The sequence below is a fragment of the Eufriesea mexicana genome, unplaced genomic scaffold (assembly GCF_001483705.2).
Source record: "Eufriesea mexicana isolate 0111107269 unplaced genomic scaffold, ASM148370v2 scaffold5394, whole genome shotgun sequence".
NCBI lineage: Eukaryota > Metazoa > Arthropoda > Insecta > Hymenoptera > Apidae > Eufriesea > Eufriesea mexicana.
Window position 1 is genome coordinate 678,687 of NW_016913324.1, and position 21,364 is coordinate 700,050.

A 21,364-nucleotide genomic window follows, 5' to 3' on the forward strand; every position below is an offset into this window, starting at 1 on the left:
TATATTCGTAAAATCTATTGATAGGTTGATAAGTTTCAGTTTATTTTCATTTATTTCATATTATCGGTATTTTATCATATATCCTATGGGAATTAATAGTTACAAACTGCGCCGTTAGGTGGAGAAATAAATTTCCGCCATTTTTAATTCAAAGCCAGGCAGCAAGAGTTCTGCATCGTACGTATTTTCTGTACATTTCAATATTTAATCAAATATTTTAGTCTAAATAGTAGATCAAGAAGTTAAAGACAATACGAACAATAATTCAAGAAACAAATAAAAGATAAGATTGTATAAATAGTATTAATAAAATACTAACATATAAATACGTATTATTAAAAAGTTAAATAAAATATTTATCATTTTTACTTCATTAAATTACAGACAAATTTTGAAGAACGTGTCGTAGTCTCCAGCTTGACAATATAAATTTTGCAAAATGTTTGCTGATTGTCCAGATCACATCACATGGAGTTATCAATATACGTAAGTGAGCCACTCTAATTTTCAATTCTATCCATCCTCCATTATATATATATATATCATATCCAGCAATACAAACGAGTTCGTTATAATGAGTATATATACTTAAAAGAACTGCAGCTTTATCAGCGATTGTTTATTTTAGGAGATGACAATACGTAAAAAATTAAGGAAACGACGAGCAGTTGGAGTGAAAATTGAAACTGGTAAACACGATGACACGAGTTGTCCAGAATGGGACTAACCAAAGCCACAACCGTGTGTTTGATAATTTTATCAGAAGTAGTGGGAGTACGTAATTGTACGGCGTTATTGGAATAGGGAGCATCTGGTATGGCAGGGCACATTGTGAAACAAAGATATAGCATTCTTTTTCATAAACAATAATCATCGATATACCTTCTTAATAAAAAGACGAAAAGATCCTTCAAGGTATAATAAATATATTATGTTTTTATTATTTAAAAATGTATCGCGTTATGTAATTCTACGACTTATAATATAATTTATTTTAATTTATTATATGATTATAATTTAAGCGGTATTTCAAAAACATTTCTAAATGTACAATGATTTTTTATACTTGTACATATTTGATGACGAGTGGTTTCTTTTTTTGGGAAAAGAAGTCTCGTATAAACAATGCGATAAAGAAAGGGGGTAGGAATTAAAATGCGAAGCTGATTTTCATTTTCCGTATATATTATTAAATGTGAACAAACGTGAACAACATTTACAACGTATAATCGGCCGAATAATAATAATAATAATAATAGGATCGGTTAGAGCTTAAGTACACGTCAAGTTCAATTCGATTTGATTATCATATTGTCGCCTACATTTCTTGACAGACGTTAACTACTGTATTTCCTGTTAATAGTAAAAGGATCTTTATTCGTCCTCGGGAATCGTTATTGCGCTAAATAACGTTTTATCGTTACATCTGTGTTACAATACGTCCAAGTCACGTTAATGCTATCTGCTTTTGATTCTTTGTTCCTCCGGGATACGTTTCCACCATCGCGACAAATATATCCCATAAAGATACGTTATTTCGTTGTTCCATTGTTCCTCTTACAAAAGTATCATTCGTCGCGATGGAGGAACCACGTTTCAAGGGTTTACGCTTACGAACTACGTTGTTAGAAGAAAGTGTTTGCAAACCGGCAAAAATCGCGGGAAAACGGCCCGATCACGGCAAAACGTACATCTAAAACGCGTGGTCTGCTAAGTGCATTCAATCACAATCGATCGCGAACCTTATCAAATAAAATATTAAACCCTACGAAAGTACAATTAATTACAGTCACTTAATTACATAATTACACAATCATAATTTACACGTAGAAACTAAGTGAACGCAAAAGAGTGTTCGGGTCCCTTCTCTTCTAACGCTTGTCTCGCTCTCTCGAGAAAACAAAAGTTCTTTTATTGAACGTCGTCGAGTAATCTGCTATCTAAAAATATTCTCCTTTGGTCGCGGTTAGGCCGTTATTTCAGTCGACGAACATTTATCGAACATTGCATCTAACACTTGTGTAAATTTCAGGTGCCTCTCTTCCGGTGCGACAGTGGCCCCACGACTGCCCCACAAGAATTTTATGTGGAACTCCGTTCGAAACGCATCGGATAGTAATTCGTCGCTTCTGGATCCCTCAAGCACGATCTCTGCGTTCCTGCGGAATAATGGAAGATTCTCCGCCATTTTGCGAGCCGATTCCAAGTGGGACCAAACGATGGATAATCCACAGTCTGGGGCTGAATTCTCCCAGGTCGATAAAATTGCTGCTGCCAGGCCTGACGGAGCTACCGTTCCTGGAAAAATGATTTAAGTTTTATTACATATACCTAACGTTAAACATTTGTTTCAGATGAGTAACAACTATCGGAGAAACATCTGTAATGAGAATTTCCCAGGAAGTCAAAACCAGAAAAATGTTATCCAACCCACCTAAAATGTCTTCAGATCCTCGTTCTCCAAGCAAAGCGATAGGCAACAGATGCGGAAGAGTAGTATTTGGTGCCTGAGGATTTGTGCACTCGTTCATAGCACGGAGCGTGGGCCTGAGCTTTGCCTCGAAGCTAAACGCCTCATCGGTGTGCTTCTGTCTTAGCAAATGCCACGTATTTGCCAACCTTTGTATCTGAGGTAAGCACAGGCCGAGCATCACGCCACAGAAACCGTACAAATTACCCAGAGCGGTCTTTGTGTCGATAGCCACCTTGATCCACTTGCTTATCGTAGCCGCCCTTTCGATGGCGGTGGCTCCAGCCAGCACAGTCACCGCCACAACAAGCTTCAAACACTCCGATCTTTCGATCAGATCCACTCTAGCTTGCCTACCGTGCGGTAGAGTAGCTAATTCGATGCCACTGAGACCACTTCTGTTTCCAGGGCCAGGTTGCAGAGCCAGTTCTAAGTCTATCTTTGTCAGATGTGAGGCTAATACCCTTGGCGCTGAATCGTGCAACATTCCAGACACTCCTCTCAATGCCGTGGGATCCAGAGGCCTGTGTTCGCCAGCTGGTAAGAGTAAAGTAGTAAACCCTTCGATGTCCAATGACGTAGTAATCTCTAGAGACGGTGCAGCTATTACTAGCTGCTCTTCCGCGGATAATTCATATTCGTTGCCATTATTTCCGTTGGTACCATCGTTGCTGGTATTGTAATGGCTTCTAATCACGACTCCTTTGATAGGAGCAGAGGAAGATGGATTACTAGCACCGCCGGAGTTGTTCGTCTCGAACTCACTGTCCCCAGATCCATTCCCACTGTCGCTTCCGGACGCCTGGTAGCCCTGGTGATGGTGATGGTGGTGATGATGATGGTGATGAGCGTGATGCTGATGATTAGGAGCATATGGTACTCTTGGTGGTTTGGGTGGAGCTGTTCCATGCGAATTTTGATGGTTCAAACTCGGCGGCTGAAGAACTGGTTGCTGTTGCTGTTGCAGAGCTGGATCAGAAATTACCCTGGTGATTTTTTGACGTCCCAGAGACAGGGAACACGACGGTGGTTGATTCTGTATAGGCGGAACTCGTGGCAAAGTGCTCGATTGGACCGGTCCATGAGGCACTGCTTGCTGATTTGTCGTTTGACGACTATCGTGTTGATCCGAGGGATGATGCTGAGCGGTCAGAGAGTGACTTCGTTGCTGCTTTCGAGGTAGACGAGGCGGAGAACCGGTGGAGATGGACGAGGAGGAAGGGCTGGAACAGTGTTGACTGCTTGTCGGTCCAGCCACACAGGTCAAAGGAACGCATCTTGGTTTCGGGGTGATTATACGAGCGCCACTAGCCTGGCTTATCGGACGACCGCTACCCACATAGAAGGTTATCAAGTCAGCTACCGTGTCAAATGCTTCGTCCTCGAACTGGTACTGGGCCCGCTCGTATACCGTCTCTGGCTGAATCACCACCTGTTAATGCAGCAAGATTATATCTCTATTCTTTGAGGTATGTTAACGGTATTAGGTCATGTATTACATTCCGACGAGATTGTAAATTCTAGTTATTCTTTCTCTCTCCAGAAAGTTGTACGTCTTTGATATCTTTTAATTAATTTGCTTGTTTGTACTTTTAAGGTGCACGCTGTTAACTCACCCTGTTGATAACGAAATGAAGGGGCTGGCCCTTCCATCGGACCGTGAGGACGTAATTTCCGGGCTGAGAGGCACAGTCACGGACTAAGAAATCACCGTCGTTCGGTACTTCCGCTTCAGCGCCCTTTCTCCCACCTCGAAGAGTGCTACCATGGTACCAGGTGTGAGATCTCAAGTCCCTAGGATCCAGAAGTCGAAGTTCTCGTTCCAGAAGCTTCCGAGTTGACTCCTCCGGTGGCTCCTAAACCAAGTATGTGACGATATAAATTTAAATTAGGCTTCTCAAATACTTCAAGGCACCGTAATCTTTGAAGTATTAGAATTTTGAGAGGAATCTTGGAATTAGAATTTTTTTAAATATTAATTGAAATAAGCCAATCTCGAGTCCTTTTCTATTTCTCTATACATTTGATGATAAATTATTTTTTGACGTTGAATTCTAGAGCAAAAGTGACTTTAAGTTACTCTTAATCTAACAACTTCTTTAAAGTATCTTTCTAATTAGAGTTCGTTAATTTTCATTATGAAGTACGATCTCAATTTAATATAACACACGCACGAGAGGAGTTTTACTATTGCCTCGAATGACTTGTCACGTAAGACAATCGCTACAATGAACAAAGTAGTGTCTGGACTGTTCGAGACCGCGAGATTGGCTTAACAAGAACAGCCTTGAGTTCTGAGTCTATAAAGGGATCAACGAAGTCAGCGTTCATGCGTACAACTTATCAACGGCTTAGAGTGTCACGCGTGAAAGCTGGATCATCGAGACAGTAGCATCAACGAAACAATTATCGGATTCTTTTGACGAGTCTATTACTTCTTACTACTGCCACGCGAACAAAATCAAGCTTCGTTACTATAGCAATCCATAACAACATCGAACAAACATCTATCGCTATCGCTGAATTGCAACTTCCACTAGCAATCTCCATCCGTTATACCACACATTTCAAATATTTGCGCAAACAGGGTGAAATTAGAAAGTAACTCGACGGTATTTTTCATTGAGACTTCAACATTTTCAACAACCACCGCGTGCCATAGTTGCACCCCAGAGGGGTGGATGTCAGCAACCCAACCCTCTCGCGTATCAACACCATTCACGTCCATTAACACTCGTTATCAGCGGATTGCACGCTTCCAAACAGCTTCGTTGTATCCAAGAGCACGGAAAGAAAACACACACTTACCATTGGTAGATTGGAATAGTCGTTACTGTCAACCCTTTTCGCAGCGGATTCGCAGGAGTCGCAGTCCTCCCTTCTGTTCGCCACCTCCTCCTCCGCCTCCTCGACCTTTACCTCCGACGACCTGCGTCCAAAAAGCGACTTTACACCATGGATCCCTCACATCTCGCCCCGACGCACCGCACCAACCCTTTCCCTCTTTCAACCCTCGAACCACCACTCGCTTCGCCGAAACTCCACGAACTTTTTCCACCGCAATTCCGCCCGAGGAATTTCCTCTTAGACCCGCGAGAAATCCTGAGGACAGATAGGGTTTGGCCACACGGCTCTCGGGCCGAGCGCGCGCACCCCACTGAACTATGTGCGTGGAAAGCCACGACGCGAGCAGGGCCGTATTTTTGGAGGATCAGAGGGGCGCTGTGCGTGATATTAATAGAACGACTGGGAGACGAATTAAACGCGACCGTCGTTCTCCTCGGCCAAGGAAAATATTTCCTTTCCACGCGGATGCTGGCAACCCCTTTGACTCAAAAACCCATTAAAATTCGACCCTCGTTTGTTTTCTCCTTCTCTGTGGAACATCTTAGACTAGTCACGTTGATATCGTACGCGTTTCTTATGTACAAACTTCCTTCATCTCGCAACATTTTGTTACAGAATTTTAGATCTCGGTGTCATTTGGAACTCGACGTAATGCAGCAGCCGATGGAATTTTTCGACAAGCTGTCTACGTCACTGAGGCGGTCCCATGGTGTCTCGTCGCGTCCTCACCCACGCCTGCGTTTTCTCCGTTCTCGAGTGTCTTTCAGCATCGAGTAGTCACCGGTCGTTCGATCGGTGAACTCGCTGAAGCGAGATCTTCCCCCGATCCTCCATTCCTCCATTTCGATTCGGAAATTCCTCGTTATCGAGGGCTCCATGTTAGGCTTAGTCGATATGCGAGTTATTGATCTATTCGGGAACAGGGTGTTGCATATGGCGGGAAGCAGGCTGGGGCGCCTGCGTCGAATAGGGGCGCTCGATAAGTGTAATAAAACGCATCTGTGCATTCGTTTCATTCGTGTCGAGAGCGGGAAGGGAGTGCATTGTTTGGTGGTCGATGTAAGAACGTGGATGGAATGCGACGATTAAGTATGTAACGGGTCTGTACGCGAGCCACGATCAGGGTGCTAAATATTGCCAAACGAGTTAACGGTAGCACTGTCATGCAAACGTGTTTGACGATGTAAATCGATCCATTCGATTAAATCTACTGTATTTTCTTGTAAATAGCGTCATGCGATGATCTTTTGCCTTTTTGTAGTAGAAAATGCGTATTTCTCTGTCTTTCTAATACTAAGAAAGAGCAAATTTATCCGAGCACCCCGATATCTCGAAACATCAGCTGTTTGGTTACACAGGGTGCAACATGTGTGCACACCATACGAAGATTTAAATTTATGTCAAATTTGTTTGCGTTAAACCTACTTTTATTTGATATTCTACGTATCAACCTGTGTTTTCGTGCAGCTTTCTTACGAAATTCAACCACTGCATGTTTCATACGCTTATTCCATGCACGTTCTATACCAGGTGCAAGATCGTGTTGACTGTTTGATAGCATTCCACGAAACGTTTAGCTTCGAGATAAGGATGCGAGTATTCGCATAAGCCTACGTTATACGAAATGCAATGCACACGCGCGGTTTTACTCCTTCGCTTCTCATCTGTTATTGAAGTCCAGGCTACCTGAGGTCAGTCGATGAAGACTGGTTGGTTCCCTATCGTTAGGATTCTTGCCTTATTCTACCAGATTCGTTAGGGCTTTGTGAAAAAATTCCAAATTCGTTATTCCACGACTCACCGCATTTTTCACATCCTCTTTGTCTTGTTTGTTTTTAGTTCTTGAGGAACTTCTCACATCAGTTCCTATATTTAGAGTTTGACGGTCACCGTTTGCAAATTGTAACCGACCGCGGGACGAAAACAATTTTCAGCCGGTCGTATAAATAGACGTTAAGGGTACGGATGCGAGCAGCTCGCAAACGATTCGCAGAAGTTCGCCGAGTGCCTTATCTTCGCGTTCTAATGTCAACGAGGCAAGACTTCGCGCGCGATATCTGCGAAACTGCTCGCGTTACTTCTCCGCTGCTCTTCGCTTTATCGATAACTGTCCCCCTTACGTCTGCGGAAACTCGGCGGAAGGAACCATCCATTGAGATTACGATTTTTATTAAACAAAGATTGGAGGGCAACTGAAAAATTTCACTGGGGAAAGCAAAATTGGTAGAAACGAAAATGAAGATGTGCATGCTCACTAAAACTAAAATTTTGAGCTGCAATAAAGAAAGTATGAGTAATGAAAGAATGAAACTGCACCGATGAAATGTATATTCCCGGCAGTGCTGTAACAATAATTAGGGTGAGAATTGAAATACATAGGAAGGCTGAAATTATTGATGAATTTAAGATGAAGGTTATACAGCTAAAAATTGAAGCAAAAGCTCTAGAAAAAGAAAGCGATGAAGATTTCAAAAAGTATTTAAAAAGGCAGCAAATGGACGAAAAAGAATAAAATAGCCAGAATAGAAGAAACAGTTGAAAAATTAGATAATGCCAGAAAAAAACTGGGGAATTGGAGTTGCATTATTTAATTATTTTAAGTTTTGCAAGATTCACATTTTCCATGAGATATAATATTATCAAATTATAAAAGGTTATTAAAAATATAATTCTTAAAATTAATGTAAAAATTAAATCAATAATTGAAGTTCGTCACAAGACTTTGGTATACCTGGAAATTTTACTAGAATAGTCTTAGTAAATTTCACGTAGATCTAAGTGAAGGACAAATTAAATTATGAAAAGTTAAATCAATTATTGATTTAATTTTTACATTAATTTTGGAATTATATTTTTAATTATCCAATTATTTGACGAATAGGAAGTTATAAAGAATTAGAGGAAAGGAAATAGCCAAATAGGTAACAGGACTTCGGTATACCTGGAAATTTTACTAGATTGGTCTTAGTAAATTTCACATGAGTCTAAGTGAAGGACAAATTAAATTATGAAAAGTTAAATCAATTATTGATTTAATTTTTACATTAATTTTGGAATTATATTTTTAATTATCCAATTATTTGGCGAATAGGAAGTTATAAAGAATTAGAGGAAAGGAAATTAAACGAAGCATTCACGAAAAGGAAATAGCCAAATAGGTAACAGGACTTTGGAATACTTGAAAATTTCTGAAAAATTATGAGGGTCTAAGTAAAGGATAAAAGCCTCATTTCCCCAGATCCCTACTACCCTATTTGCTTATGTTCTCTATCGTATAGACTACTGTACTTTACTTAGTTCCAAATGAAGTTCGGGCATTCGCTGGTGCGCAGACTTTGATGGTTGACCGATTTTACAACTTCTGCTATGGTGGCCGCTAACATACCTTAATTACCTCGATCATTAGCATCATCATAATCAATCCCTGCTCAGCATACCGTAAAATGAATCAATTTCACCGTCACTTTACACTCCGTTAACCACGCTCGATTTACGCCGCGTTTAACTTCTTTCGATCCGTATAGCTGAGACTATGAAGTCATTAACGATCTACACAGCCGGCTGTTATCGTGGCAGATAAATCCAGATAAGTCTCGACGCCGGACGGGCCAAGGATCGGCCACGGCCGTCGGTCAGATTTCCAAAGGGATTACGAAACGGTACGAGTATCGTGCAACGTTTATAGTTTCCCCCATTGTGCCGTCCTTCCGTTATGGGATTCCCGGCCAGCCGAGGGAGGACGTCACTTTGAAGGCAAAGATCGAGGAAAACCGGTTCGAGACCTGCCGGCTCTATTATGTTCCCGTACCGGCATCCTCGGCGTATACCCTCCAACAGGCTAATTCATAACTTATAACGCGAGAATTTCGACTCGAGTCCCTGGAAAAGTCCTTCGAAGGTCTCTCTTCAGGGTTCAAAGAACCCGTGTCGTTCGAAGCCTTCGCTTCCATCTCTGAAACCGGACACGACCTCGATCATTTCCTTCGGGGACGTACATTCTTAAGTATTATCGTCCAAATATCCACGATTCGAGTCGAATTTTGAAAATTTCCGAGTGGTAGTTCACGAATTAAAGTATAAATAGAGTATACGTCACGGAGTATACAGAGTGTCACGGAAAAAGGATCGAAAATTTCGTAAGAGGATTAATCTCCTCGATACATACATCGAGTCTTCTATTCTAGAGCCCAAGATATCGTAAATGAACATCTACGTTTCAAATATAAACAAAGATAGAGTATACGTCACGGAGTATACAGAGTGTCACGGAAAAAGGATCGAAAATTTCGAGTCTTCTATTCTAGAGCCCAAGATATCGTAAATGAACATCTACGTTTCAAATATAAACAAAAGAATGAATTTGGTATGATATATATAAATACAATGATATTAGAGGGTATAGCAGCTTAGTGTTGGAGAGTTCTAATCTCCCACGCCATGTTGTTAGACGCTTCTAGCGACATCTGGTATCTTTTATGACAATTCAAATATAACCTAACGATGGGAGTTACTTCTTTCCAAGCTATTGCAAAGAAAGCACGTGTAGTTATTCTGAATCATTATCCTGGTAAAACATAACCTATCCACTGTATTTTACAACAGTTAGTAATGTCAACAACAGGAGACTCGATGCATGTATCGAGGAGATTAATCTGTGACGTATACTCTACCTATACTTTAATTCGCGAACTATTACTCGGAAATTTTCAAAATTCGTATTCCACTTTCGCTCTCAGGATTCAATTCGATCAGACACTCTGTTCTTTACAACGAGCATCGCAAGTCTACTTGGACCCTGTTCCTGTAACACTCTGTAGATCTCGTTGATTCGTTCGATCGGATAGAGCGGTTAGTTCGTGGTTAGTCAAGGTGCACTCGGATTACCTTCTGTTTTCCTCGGTCGGATCTTCCGGCGATGGTGGCGTTACGATGAAGGATGGCTCCTTCTGAATAATTACTTCCGGCTGTAGGTGGATCGTGTGTCGCTTCTGATGGAGTTCCTTACAAGAGGCTGAAGAGGATATGCCGTTTCTCTTTCGACGTCGGCCACTGGCGCCTAGATTTTGCAGGGTGCCCATAGATGGAAACCGGAAGCTCCATGCTATGCCTACGAGAAACATTGCCGAGCGTGTTATTAAAATCCAGCTTGTTTTCCAGAAATAAATGGACCAGTTTCGTCTCGGAGCGTATCGAAACGCTCGAGCCCTATCTAAAACATCCCTGCTCTATTCTAAATCCAGCGCTGTTCGTTCCGGTTTACATCTGTCATTAATTATTACTAAATACAATTCTGACATCTAGGATGAAGGGCTCGCATTTAATTTTAATCTTCATTTCTCTCCTTTTAGGAATTTACTTTAGGAAAATAGCTGTGCCCTGCCAATTATTACTACAATTCCGACATCTAGGATGAAGGGTTCGAATTTCAATCTTCATTTCTCTCCTTTTAGGAATTTATTTTAGGAAAATAGCTGTGCCCTGTCAATTATTACTACAATTCCGACATCTATGATGAAGGGTTCGAATTTCAATCTTCATTTCTCTCCTTTTAGGAATTTATTTTAGGAAAATTACTGTGCCCTGTCAATTATTACTACAATTCCGACATCTATGATGAAGGGTTCGAATTTCAATCTTCGTTTCTCCTTAGGAATTTATTTTATGAAAATAGCTATACCCTGTCAACTATTACTACAATTTCGACATCTAGGATGAAGGGTTCGAATTTTAATCTTCGTTTTTCTTTAGGAATTTATTTTAGGAAAATAGCTGTGCCCTGTCAATTATTACTACAATCCCGACATCCAGGATGAAGGGTTCTAATTCAATTTCAATTTTCATTTCTCTCCTCTTAGGAATTTATTTTAGGAAAATAGCTGTGCCCTGTCAATTATTACTACAATTCCGACATCTAGGATGAAGGGTTCGAATTTCAATCTTCATTTCTCCTTAGGAATTTATTTTATGAAAATAGCTATGCCCTGTCAATTATTACTACAATTCCGACGTCTAGGATGAAGGGTTCGAATTTTAATCTTCGTTTCCCTTTAGGAAATTATTTTAGGAAAATAGCTGTGCCCTGTCAATTATTACTACAATCCCGACATCCAGGATGAAGGGTTCTAATTCAATTTCAATTTTCATTTCTCTCCTCTTAGGAATTTATTTTAGGAAAATAGCTGTGCCCTGTCAATTATTACTACAATTGCCACATCTAGGATGAAGGGCTCTAATCTCAATTTTCGTTTCTCTTTAGGAATTTATTTTAGGAAAATAGCTGTGCCCTGTCAATTATTACTACAATTCAGATATCTAGGATGAAGGGTCCTAATTGAATTTCAATCTTCAATTCTCTCCTTTTAGGAATTTACTTTAGGAAAATAGCTGTGCCCTGTCAATTATTACTACAATTACGACATCTATGATGAAGGATTCGAATTTCAATCTTCGTTTCTCCTCAGGAATTTATTTTATGAAAATAGCTATACCCTGTCAATTATTACTACAATTTCGACATCTAGGATGAAGGGTTCGAATTTTAATCTTCGTTTCTCCTTAGGAATTTATTTTAGGAAAATAGCTGTGCCCTGTCAATTATTACTACAATCCCGACATCCAGGATGAAGGGTTCTAATTCAATTTCAATTTTCATTTCTCTCCTCTTAGGAATTTATTTTAGGAAAATAGCTGTGCCCTGTCAATTATTACTACAATTCCGACATCTAGGATGAAGGGTTCGAATTTCAATCTTCATTTCTCCTTAGGAATTTATTTTATGAAAATAGCTATGCCCTGTCAATTATTACTACAATTCCGACGTCTAGGATGAAGGGTTCGAATTTTAATCTTCGTTTCCCTTTAGGAAATTATTTTAGGAAAATAGCTGTGCCCTGTCAATTATTACTACAATCCCGACATCCAGGATGAAGGGTTCTAATTCAATTTCAATTTTCATTTCTCTCCTCTTAGGAATTTATTTTAGGAAAATAGCTGTGCCCTGTCAATTATTACTACAATTCCGACATCTAGGATGAAGGGTTCTAATTCAATTTCAATTTTCATTTCTCTCCTCTTAGGAACTTATTTGAAGAAGATAGCTGTGCCCTGTCAAACCAATTCTTCGTCAGTTTCTCTCCACTCGTTCTTCCAAATAATTTAATAAACTATTTAGGAAAGCGACTTTGCGGGAAGTGGAGCACGACTCTCGTTTCTCACTCGTTACACGGTTTCCCTTCTTATAGCTACTCGCATCGCGACCCATCCACCCATGTTCCTCATCGACTCGATTCTTCATCGACGGGACCCGCGAGGAACTCGACACGAAGACGTTCCAACCTGCATCACCGATCCACCAACGATCTACTCGTCCTCCTCCTCGATTCCCGATACTCACGCATGCCGGTACTTTTCTGCGCGCGATCCTTGTCGCTCACGATCATCGCAATCCGCGCCGAATCGTGTCACCTCGCGGCTACGTCACGCACTTCTGTCCCACTAATTAATTACTTCTGATCGATATCCGTCGGATCTACGCGGATCGCTCGCTCGAACGAGAGTGTTAAAATCGTTGGCCGTTGACTCGCTATTTCCAGCAGGGATACCAACGCCCCTCCATGCCTTGCGATCCGTTTTATCAGTCCTCGTACGCAAATGATCTCTGCGTCGATATCTTTCATCCGAGTCTCCTCTTTCGCTCGTCGACGAGGGTAGCTTCGATCGCAGACGTGGTTCGCGAATGTTTATCGATCCCGCTTTTTATCCTCGATCCTCTGGACTCGGCACAGACGACACAGTGATGGTAGCGGTTGGGAAAAAGTGGCTGTCGGGTCGAGAGACGTATTCTCTCGAGTATCCTGAGGCATTTACGAGCTAGCTCGCAGGATAGGGACTCTCGTTGCACCTGTGCTCACAATGGACGTCAACACACTCCCTTTTATCTTCATTTCGTCAGCTTTTCTTCCGACCCATTACCACATCCTCCGCACGACCACTTTCCACTAACAGCCTGACTGTTCACTATAGCCGCGATCAAGGCACGATTTTTAATTTCAGCGAGCTTCATCCCGATCCAAGGATCCTTTCCGTCCCTCTCTGATCACCAGTTTCACTCTCGAGTCGCGTTGGTTAACTGAACCGAGCGGTCGGACCCTCCTCTGGAATTCCGGTTGGAATCAGCACGTCGCGCTCGCAGGTGCAGCCAAGGAGCGTCCAGACTCGTTATCAGCGTCCCGGAATGCCTCTCGATGGTTCATAGTCGATCACGATGGCAGCAGCCACGCTCGGGAAGGATCGTGTGTGCACTTGGCGCGAGGATCACCTTTCTATCCAGCGGGTATGCGCGTCGCGGATAGCGAGCGGATCAGGCGCGGATCCTACGAACAGTTGGCCAGAAACTGAAGTGTTCGGCTCACTTTCGCTTCGATTCGTTTATCTTCGCTCGCCTTCACGCGCGCGGATATAAACCTGTTCTCTCGAGCCTTTCCAGTCGCGGACAGGGGGGCCCGTGTCCCCCCGTTGGAACCACGCGATTTTTCTAGACGCCCGTGTTTCTAGACTCACCCGACGCTTTCCTCGGCTTCGTTTTTCCGCTTTTCCGTAGGGAGGGACCGCAGACGGGAATTGTTCCCGGGTTGCGTGACTTCGCGCGCATTCTTCGCCACGAAAGCGTACCTGTTCCAGGGCATTTCCAAACACCCGTTCCGCTCTATTTTCAGGAACACGGTTCGTGTACCAGCTGCGCGTGATACGGATTATTTCCTTGCTCGTGGGAGGCACCAGTAGGTGGATACATTCGCGGGTTTCTCTTTTCGTCACATCCCAGATATGATTTCTTTATGGTCCGAGATATTTTCCCGATCTATGTTGTCGATCATCGATGGTACCCTTATTCTTTCTTTAAGAGTCTATGGAGACTATAGTCTCTCTAGGTCGAGCATTCTTTGGACACCGGTGACTATAGTCACGGACGAGTGCTCGCTGTATGCTACAGGTGACTATGGTCGTCAATATCGAGTGCTTGCTATAGTCGCCTAACGCTCGTTGTATACTAAACATAATTACAGTCACCTAGCGTCACGCGCTTCCTCCGTATTTATAGTCAAACAGTCATCGCGAAAATAGTTACAACCATGGTGGTCCCTGGGATTTTCTACACCTATACCATAGATTTTCAACGCAACACTGGCTTTTCGTTTGCTATAGATCGTGAACATCGAATGCTTGCTATAGTCACCTAACGCTCGTTGTATATTAAACATAATTACAGTTACCTAGCGTTACGCGCTTCCTCTGTATTTATAGTCAAACAGTCATCGCAAAAATAGTTTCAACCATGGTGGTCCCTAGGATTTTCTAAGTACACCCATACCATACTAAGATCTTCAACGCAACACTGGCTTTTTGTTTGCTATAGGTGACTATAGTCGTCAACATCGAGTGCCTGCTATAGTAATCTAACGCTCGTTGTATACTAAGCATAATTACAGTCACCTAGCGTCACGTGCTTCCTCAGTATCGATAGTCGAACAGTCATCGCGAAAATAGTTACAACCATGGTGGTCCCTAGGATTCTCTATTCCCATACCATAGCTAGATCTTGAAAGGCAACAGTGGCTTTTTGTCGAAAGATACGAAGACAATTGTCCCACATGGCGATAGCGTATTAACAGCTGTCGCAAGTAGCAAGGTTACCTCGATATCGACGCTTTTGCGATACGCTCTGCCACTGGAGCGAAGGAACGGCATATAAAAATTGTTTGCCAAGCAAACGAACGTTGCTTTATATTTCATCGTCGGGTTTCGCTGATTTGCAATGCAGATGTTTCCATCGCGGAGCGAGAATTGCAGGGATAAACATCGGTCGGTTACGTCACCAGCGAAATTTCGGCACTTTTTCGAGGGGGGTAAGGAAAATAAACTCGCGGATCGTTCGATCGAATTGCATATGCCGGACGTGCCCCGCGCGATCACGATAACGCGGGACGCGACGAAAAATTCCTCGAGCTCGAAATGTCACCGATAGATCAGCGGCGACCGGAACAATGGACCATTCATTCCAACGACATAAGCGTTTATCGTTTCCTTTCGATCGGTAAATCTGCATAATCGAGCCTAATGCAACCGCTTCGCCGAAAAAGCAACCACGGACAAAAGGAAAATCCTTTCACGCGTCCCCCCTTTCCGCCATCGCGGACAAGATTCTTTATGGTTGAGGTTCCGAGAAACAAAGAAAGGACAAACTCCATCTTGCTTCTTTCCTTTTCTTCTGTTCTTCCCTTCTTCGTCTAAATGGCTCTTCCTACCCCGGCCATTCGAGCCCTGTTCTAAACACCCCATCTGCGCTTTCACCATCCCCTCGACTCGCGTGTACCCAGACCTTTTTCTCTCTTGGTCGCCAGCGAGCTTTCTCGGCCGGCCAAAAATTTCACGGCGCATTCGAGGAAGAAATGAAAGGACACTCGCGAGGAATGGGACCTCTCGATAGCTATTCGAGGAAAAAGGAGAAGAGCGAGTGTTCGCTCGAAAAACCGAGTGCCTGGAATGCAGGTGTGTTTTGCGTCGCTCGCTCGCTCCACGACATAATACCCGGCGACGCTGATAAGCCGTCCGTTTACCCAGATAACTATGCAACGTTTGGAGAGCCATTATCGACCGAAAAGACCGTCATAGACGTCGTGTTCGAGGCCACAGCGGTGACAAGCGAATAAACTTGGGAAATATTTTTCGCGATTATAATCTCGCAGCTGATTTAAATAAATCGGTGATCTATGGAAATTTGAAGAATTCTGAATTTAATTTAGATATTTTTTAGAGGTTTGGTTGATTTTAAAAAATTCCACAGTCGTAAACTCGACCAGAATTATTCCTTATACTCGTTATACTATTTCTCGACGATTATCTCATGGGAGATTTTAATATTCTCGATTCCCATTTGCATTCCATGAAAGCAGATTACATCAGCGATCAAATCGAGTCGGCCATTGTTAACGAGGATCAATCAGAATCACCTGTTGCCGTTATTTCCTCTTTGTCCCCTCGCCTTTCGAGAAATGAACGTGATCCTTTGGTTTCTACCTGTCACGAAAATTCCTACGATTTTTCTACCACGCGTTTGAACGAACGTTTCCAAACTTAAACGCAAACGTGGAAGAACTTCGTTACGGGGTATCGCGTTAGAGAATTGCGGCAACCCGGTTGAAGAACGGGCATCCCTTTGTCATTGAAGACCGTGACTCGACGCGGTCGATTCTTTGCGCGTACGTCTCGAAAAAAAGAAGCTTTATTCACGTGCACGAAACGTGCGTCGAGATTCCCCCGTTTCCTCCGTGGCCGCGTAATTATATGCGCGTTTACCTCGCGGCTGGAATTTCAATTGGACCCAGTTTGTACACAGCTAACAGGGACGGACGGGTTGTCGGGAATTTCGATAGGAGAAATTTTGAAATATCACGGCATTTTGAAATTTCGGGTACACTCGAAATTGCGATGATATACGCTCCACCTATACTTCACTCGAGTTTCTACCAGTCTGATTACCCAATTTCTCGTTGTAATAAATTAGACAGGCTTTCTCTACGCAAACTGTGTACCATGCAGTGCAATATACCGAGTTTAACTCGAAATTGTCTGTCAGGCTAGATTGTTAGCTAGGAGGCTTTATTAGCGATCGGAATTACCGACAGGGTGGGAAAGATATTAGACCTAGAGCTACGCGAGTATAATGAAGCGATAGAATAACAATGAAATTATCGACGTAACAATGAAAGGTACCGTTATCATTGTCATGACGAGCCAATGCTTTCCATCCCAAATTCGACTCCCAGAGTCAAAAGACGTTCAAATCCCCGCTGATTTGAGACACGAGTGCCCACTTAACATAGTCCCGATTAAAAGCAGCGAAACGGAGTCGAATGAAAAATTTTAGGCAAGACCAATATTTAACGTCTGATTGCCACCGTTTACACGGTTGGCTCGCGCGCGTAAATATTCCCAAAGGGGGTCTTTATCTCGGCTGGTCGGTCGGTGCAAGCGTTTATCAGCCGCGGGCCCCGCGCGAAGGAACTACCGTGCGACCTACATCCCACGTTTAGCATAGCTTCGTACCAGTTTCGATTTTGAAATAAAACTCCGACGTGATTCTCAACACGTGTCGGCCGGGAAGCGATCGCGTAGGCGGAGTAGCGCGATAAAGCACCGATATCGCGCCAGGTGACTTATCGTCGCGTCTCGACTGTTTGGCCAGAGATTTTTCGCCTCTTGCATAACGCCCGAGCAGGAAAGCGGCCTGGCGAATTCGAGCAGAACGGTTCCCAAAGGCGATTCTCTAACGAGGCTCAGGAGTAATTGTTATTCCAAGGATGCTCGCGGAAGAAGCAGCTGACTAATTGGTTATCGTATTAGCTGCGCGAAACGTGTTCCTAATCGATATGTTAATCAGCGAGAAAAAAAGTGCAGAGATGCACGAGGCATATACGTGACATCGTGCGGTCGCTCGACCACGGGATCCCTCACCAATATCAGCCTCGAGCGTCCATCAATGAGCACGTGCTCCCTGTGAATCACTGCGACTCATCACTCTCCTTTCACCGATCATACCACTCCTGAATACCCGCGGAACCACCACACTGTCACGGTTGTAAAGTATCTTCGAGCTTCTTGCAACCTCTGACCAGCGAGTCACGCGTGATAGACAATCGACGCAGCTTCGTTGGTTATTACCACCCATGATGGGAACCTTCCTCGCAGGGTCCATCGATCCGGGTCCACCACGTGGTTCTAGGAACTCGCGTTTTATTCGAGAGAAAGAAACCGTGCGACGAGAATCCGCTCCGATGACGAAACCAGGAAAGAGAAATGGGAAAAGTACGGAGAACTCGTCACTGACTTTGGCTCCTGCGGGACTTCAGCTTGCTGGCGGTCTTCCCCATCTTCCCTGCGGCCGCATGCCAGCGGGGCTCACGTTGCGCCGATTCCAGGTAACGTCGCGAAGATTGGTCCTCGGCCACGGTTAGGATGCGGCCAGCGTTGCGACCGTAGCATAATGCGATACCGAGCTGACTGACTGACTGACCGGCCGCGAAACGGCACGCGAAGGGACGAAACCTCGATGGACAGAGGCAAGTTGGCACACGGTCGTCGGTCGACACACAGCCAACGAGCGCCGCCAGGAGAATGTCGAGTCGTGGAGAGAGGGAGCGCAGGCCTGGCCTGGAAGAGGATGGAGTTCCTCGTCGTTTCAGCCAGCTGACGTTTAACGAAACGAGACAGAGCGAGGAGGGACACCGGGGAGGGGACCAGTCGCTTAATGAGATAGGATGAGCCCGAGTCTGTTTGATTCCGAGAGATTAATAAACGCGGCCAGACGATGATGGGGAGATTGGGTAACTCGGACGGGTTGGGGTGAAAGGTGAGAGTTTATCACTTGGACCAGCGTTTCTGGTCGCTTCGTTGGGCCCAGGGCTGACCGGGGGCTAGGTTCCATCTCAGAATAGACTAGGTGAGTCGGATTAGCCGAATTATGCGGGTTGGTAGGTAATTAAATTGGGAGTCGTGGTAGGAGTGGTCGAGCAAACGTTGAATAATAGACAGGGGGAAAGCAGGGGGCTGAAGGTTCTTTTTATTGACCCATGGATCGCTCTAATTAGGCCAAAACTGTACCGACTTTCCTCGACCTGCTTTTGTCAGCAGACCCACGTCCACGTGGAACAGGGAAAACTCTGTCAAACAGAAGTGACTCTGAGAAATTTAATAACCCAGCAAGAATTGCGTCGATACGAAATAATTAACGAACACATCGAGTGATCGATGAGTGCATCGAGAAGCTGGAACGACTCTGCTCCGGATGCTGGCCGTTACGTACGCGACCTGAGCCTCGCGATTCGTCTTACTCTAGCATCCTCGATGGCTCGGTGCGATTGTATAAGAATCGAGATATCTCGTAGATAGACTCGTGTTTTCCCAAACGATATAGTCTCTCACACGTGGAAGAATACCCGCGAGGAAAACAGAGGGGAATGCAGCGTTGGAAGAGAGAGGGGCAGAGACAGGCCTGCGATTGTACATGTGGCACAGCAGTGACACGCTTGAGGACAGAGACAGAGGAATATCGAAAAGGAGGAGAGACAAAGAGGAACGCGCAGATTATTCAACGCTGGCGACTGTTTAATAAGCGATATCGATAAAACCGTAAACAGAGATTGGAATTCGATACCGTGAGCTACAGTACTCGCATCGGGAACAAACGAAGACGGGACTCGTTACCGTAATTCTTACCATTGCACTCGAGGATCGCTATGTTTTGATAGGGCAATTTGTTCTTTTAGATAAAGCATTCCTCCTCTTACGCTAGCGCGTAACTCGATACGATATGCAAAAGTCATTCCCATTTGCAACTAGAGTTAAATAGCTTCGTAGTCGAGGTTAAAAATAAAAGGACGAGTGGCCGTGCAGAAGTTATTATTTCCATTTGTAATTAGAGTTAAATCGCTCCGTAGTCGAGGCTGAGAATAAAACGAGGAGCAGTTTAGCGAAAAACCAGCGGGAAAAACGCGAGGCGGACAAGTGTTTCGCACACGCGTCGGAACGAAGCGTGTCGTCATCGAGATCCCGGACTCGTTCCAGCCAGACAGACGTTCCTCGGTAATTTACGATCGGGAAAAAACCGGAATGCATCGTGCCTGTGCGAGCTGCGGCAAGGACATGCGCGACAATCGCGAATTAGCGTGAAATCGCCCCGACTACCTGTTGGACTTTCGATTTCCGCCGGGACGGTTCCGCCATTATTGTCACCGACACCACACGCGTTTCCCAGACACTGCGTTACTCGATTTTTCAACCAGCCTAACGAAACCAACTCTTCATGGTCTTGTTGGTTGATTTCATTTTGACATGTCAAAATTATTCGGGTGGAAACCATTTTGTATAAATAATTAATTCTTCTTCTTCCATTGCTGTATTATTTTATTAAGTTGTTATACACGAAACTCGTTTTGACAAAAGAAAGAGGTAAAACTTAGGTATGGGTACTTAGAAATTAGGTGTAGAGGTGATCGAGGTAGAATTTAGGTGTAGAAAAATTTGGCAAGGAGTTGACTATGTGAGAAAGACGTGGAAGATGGAAAGCGTGGAATTTTTTAGCACGTTCGATGAAGAGGTCGAGGTTTCCATTAGAGAATCGATAGTGCGTAGTGTAAAGATCGGGTAATAGAAAAAAAGAAAGCGTGGAATTTTTTAGTACGTTCGATGAAGAGGTCGAGGTTTCCATTAGAGAATCGATAGTGCGTAGTGTAAAGATCGGGTCGGGAATTATTGCCGTGAGCTTACGTCAGACGCAACGGTACAAATTGCTGGAAAGGAGCAAGGTTGCGGCTATAATTGCGCGATCATTCAGCCAGTTCACGCTGGCCGAGCGCTCTCATGCGTGTCTTCGAGTCGTAAAACAAGAACCGCGATAAACTCGCTTAACAAGCTTATTTTCGATCGTCGGAAATTCGATATGTCCAGCTTCGTTTACCTTACCTTCGTTTATCGTTCTTCGTTTACCTTGTCATTGTGTTGTAATTAACAATCGCGCAGTCGAGACGGCTGTAATTAGCCTGGAAGATTAACGACGATAATCGTACCACTGAATAGCGGACGATTCTTCGACAGCCACTTAATTACCAAATTGCAGCGTGCCATCCTGCAATCGTACTTTTTACGAGCAAGATAATACGGTACTTTTCAACTTGTCGGACGTGATTTATTTGAAAATTATTCTTTCCGTGTTGCAACTCGGCACGAAGGTGCCACGAACGCGCCTGGCGCCTGTCTGCAGGCAACCACGCACGGTGTAGCGACCAGTTGCATACCCACAGGCGCGAGATTAACATCGCACCTATCATCGATAGAATGACCGATGGGTGGAAAAATGAAATAAGAATCTCAAAGAAATTGAAATAAATGAATTTAACGTGCATTTTCCTACGTAGAGAATGTTAAAAATATTTTTATATTTCTAACTTTGGAATATTTTTATACTTTTAACATTCGCTATAAGTCTAGGCTAGA

At 43.6% G+C, this 21,364-nt stretch overlaps 1 protein-coding gene across 1 annotated transcript; it reads right to left on the bottom strand.

The window, feature by feature from the left end:
* Positions 1 to 1,232: 1,232 nt before the first annotated feature.
* On the bottom strand, positions 1,233 to 18,476 carry LOC108552063 (breast cancer anti-estrogen resistance protein 3). The gene is made up of 6 exons (XM_017906454.1): positions 18,201 to 18,476; positions 10,202 to 10,424; positions 5,279 to 5,399; positions 4,087 to 4,326; positions 2,435 to 3,902; positions 1,233 to 2,298 (listed from the first exon to the last, which is right to left on the bottom strand). Exons 1-6 carry the CDS (start codon positions 18,241 to 18,243, stop codon positions 1,967 to 1,969), a joined length of 2,427 nt encoding a protein of 808 aa, XP_017761943.1. The 5' UTR covers positions 18,244 to 18,476; the 3' UTR covers positions 1,233 to 1,966.
* Positions 18,477 to 21,364: the final 2,888 nt, after the last annotated feature.

Excerpts from the sequence above, each read along its gene's own strand:
- LOC108552063 (XM_017906454.1), bottom strand. The coding sequence starts at position 18,243 with ATGGGGAAGACCGCCAGCAAGCTGAAGTCCCGCAGGAGCCAAA. Across the intron at positions 10,425-18,200 it reads GAAGTCCCGCAGGAGCCAAA|GCATAGCATGGAGCTTCCGG; the intron begins GTCAGTGACGAG and ends TGTTTCTCGTAG. Across the intron at positions 2,299-2,434 it reads AGGATCTGAAGACATTTTAG|GAACGGTAGCTCCGTCAGGC; the intron begins GTGGGTTGGATA and ends TCATTTTTCCAG.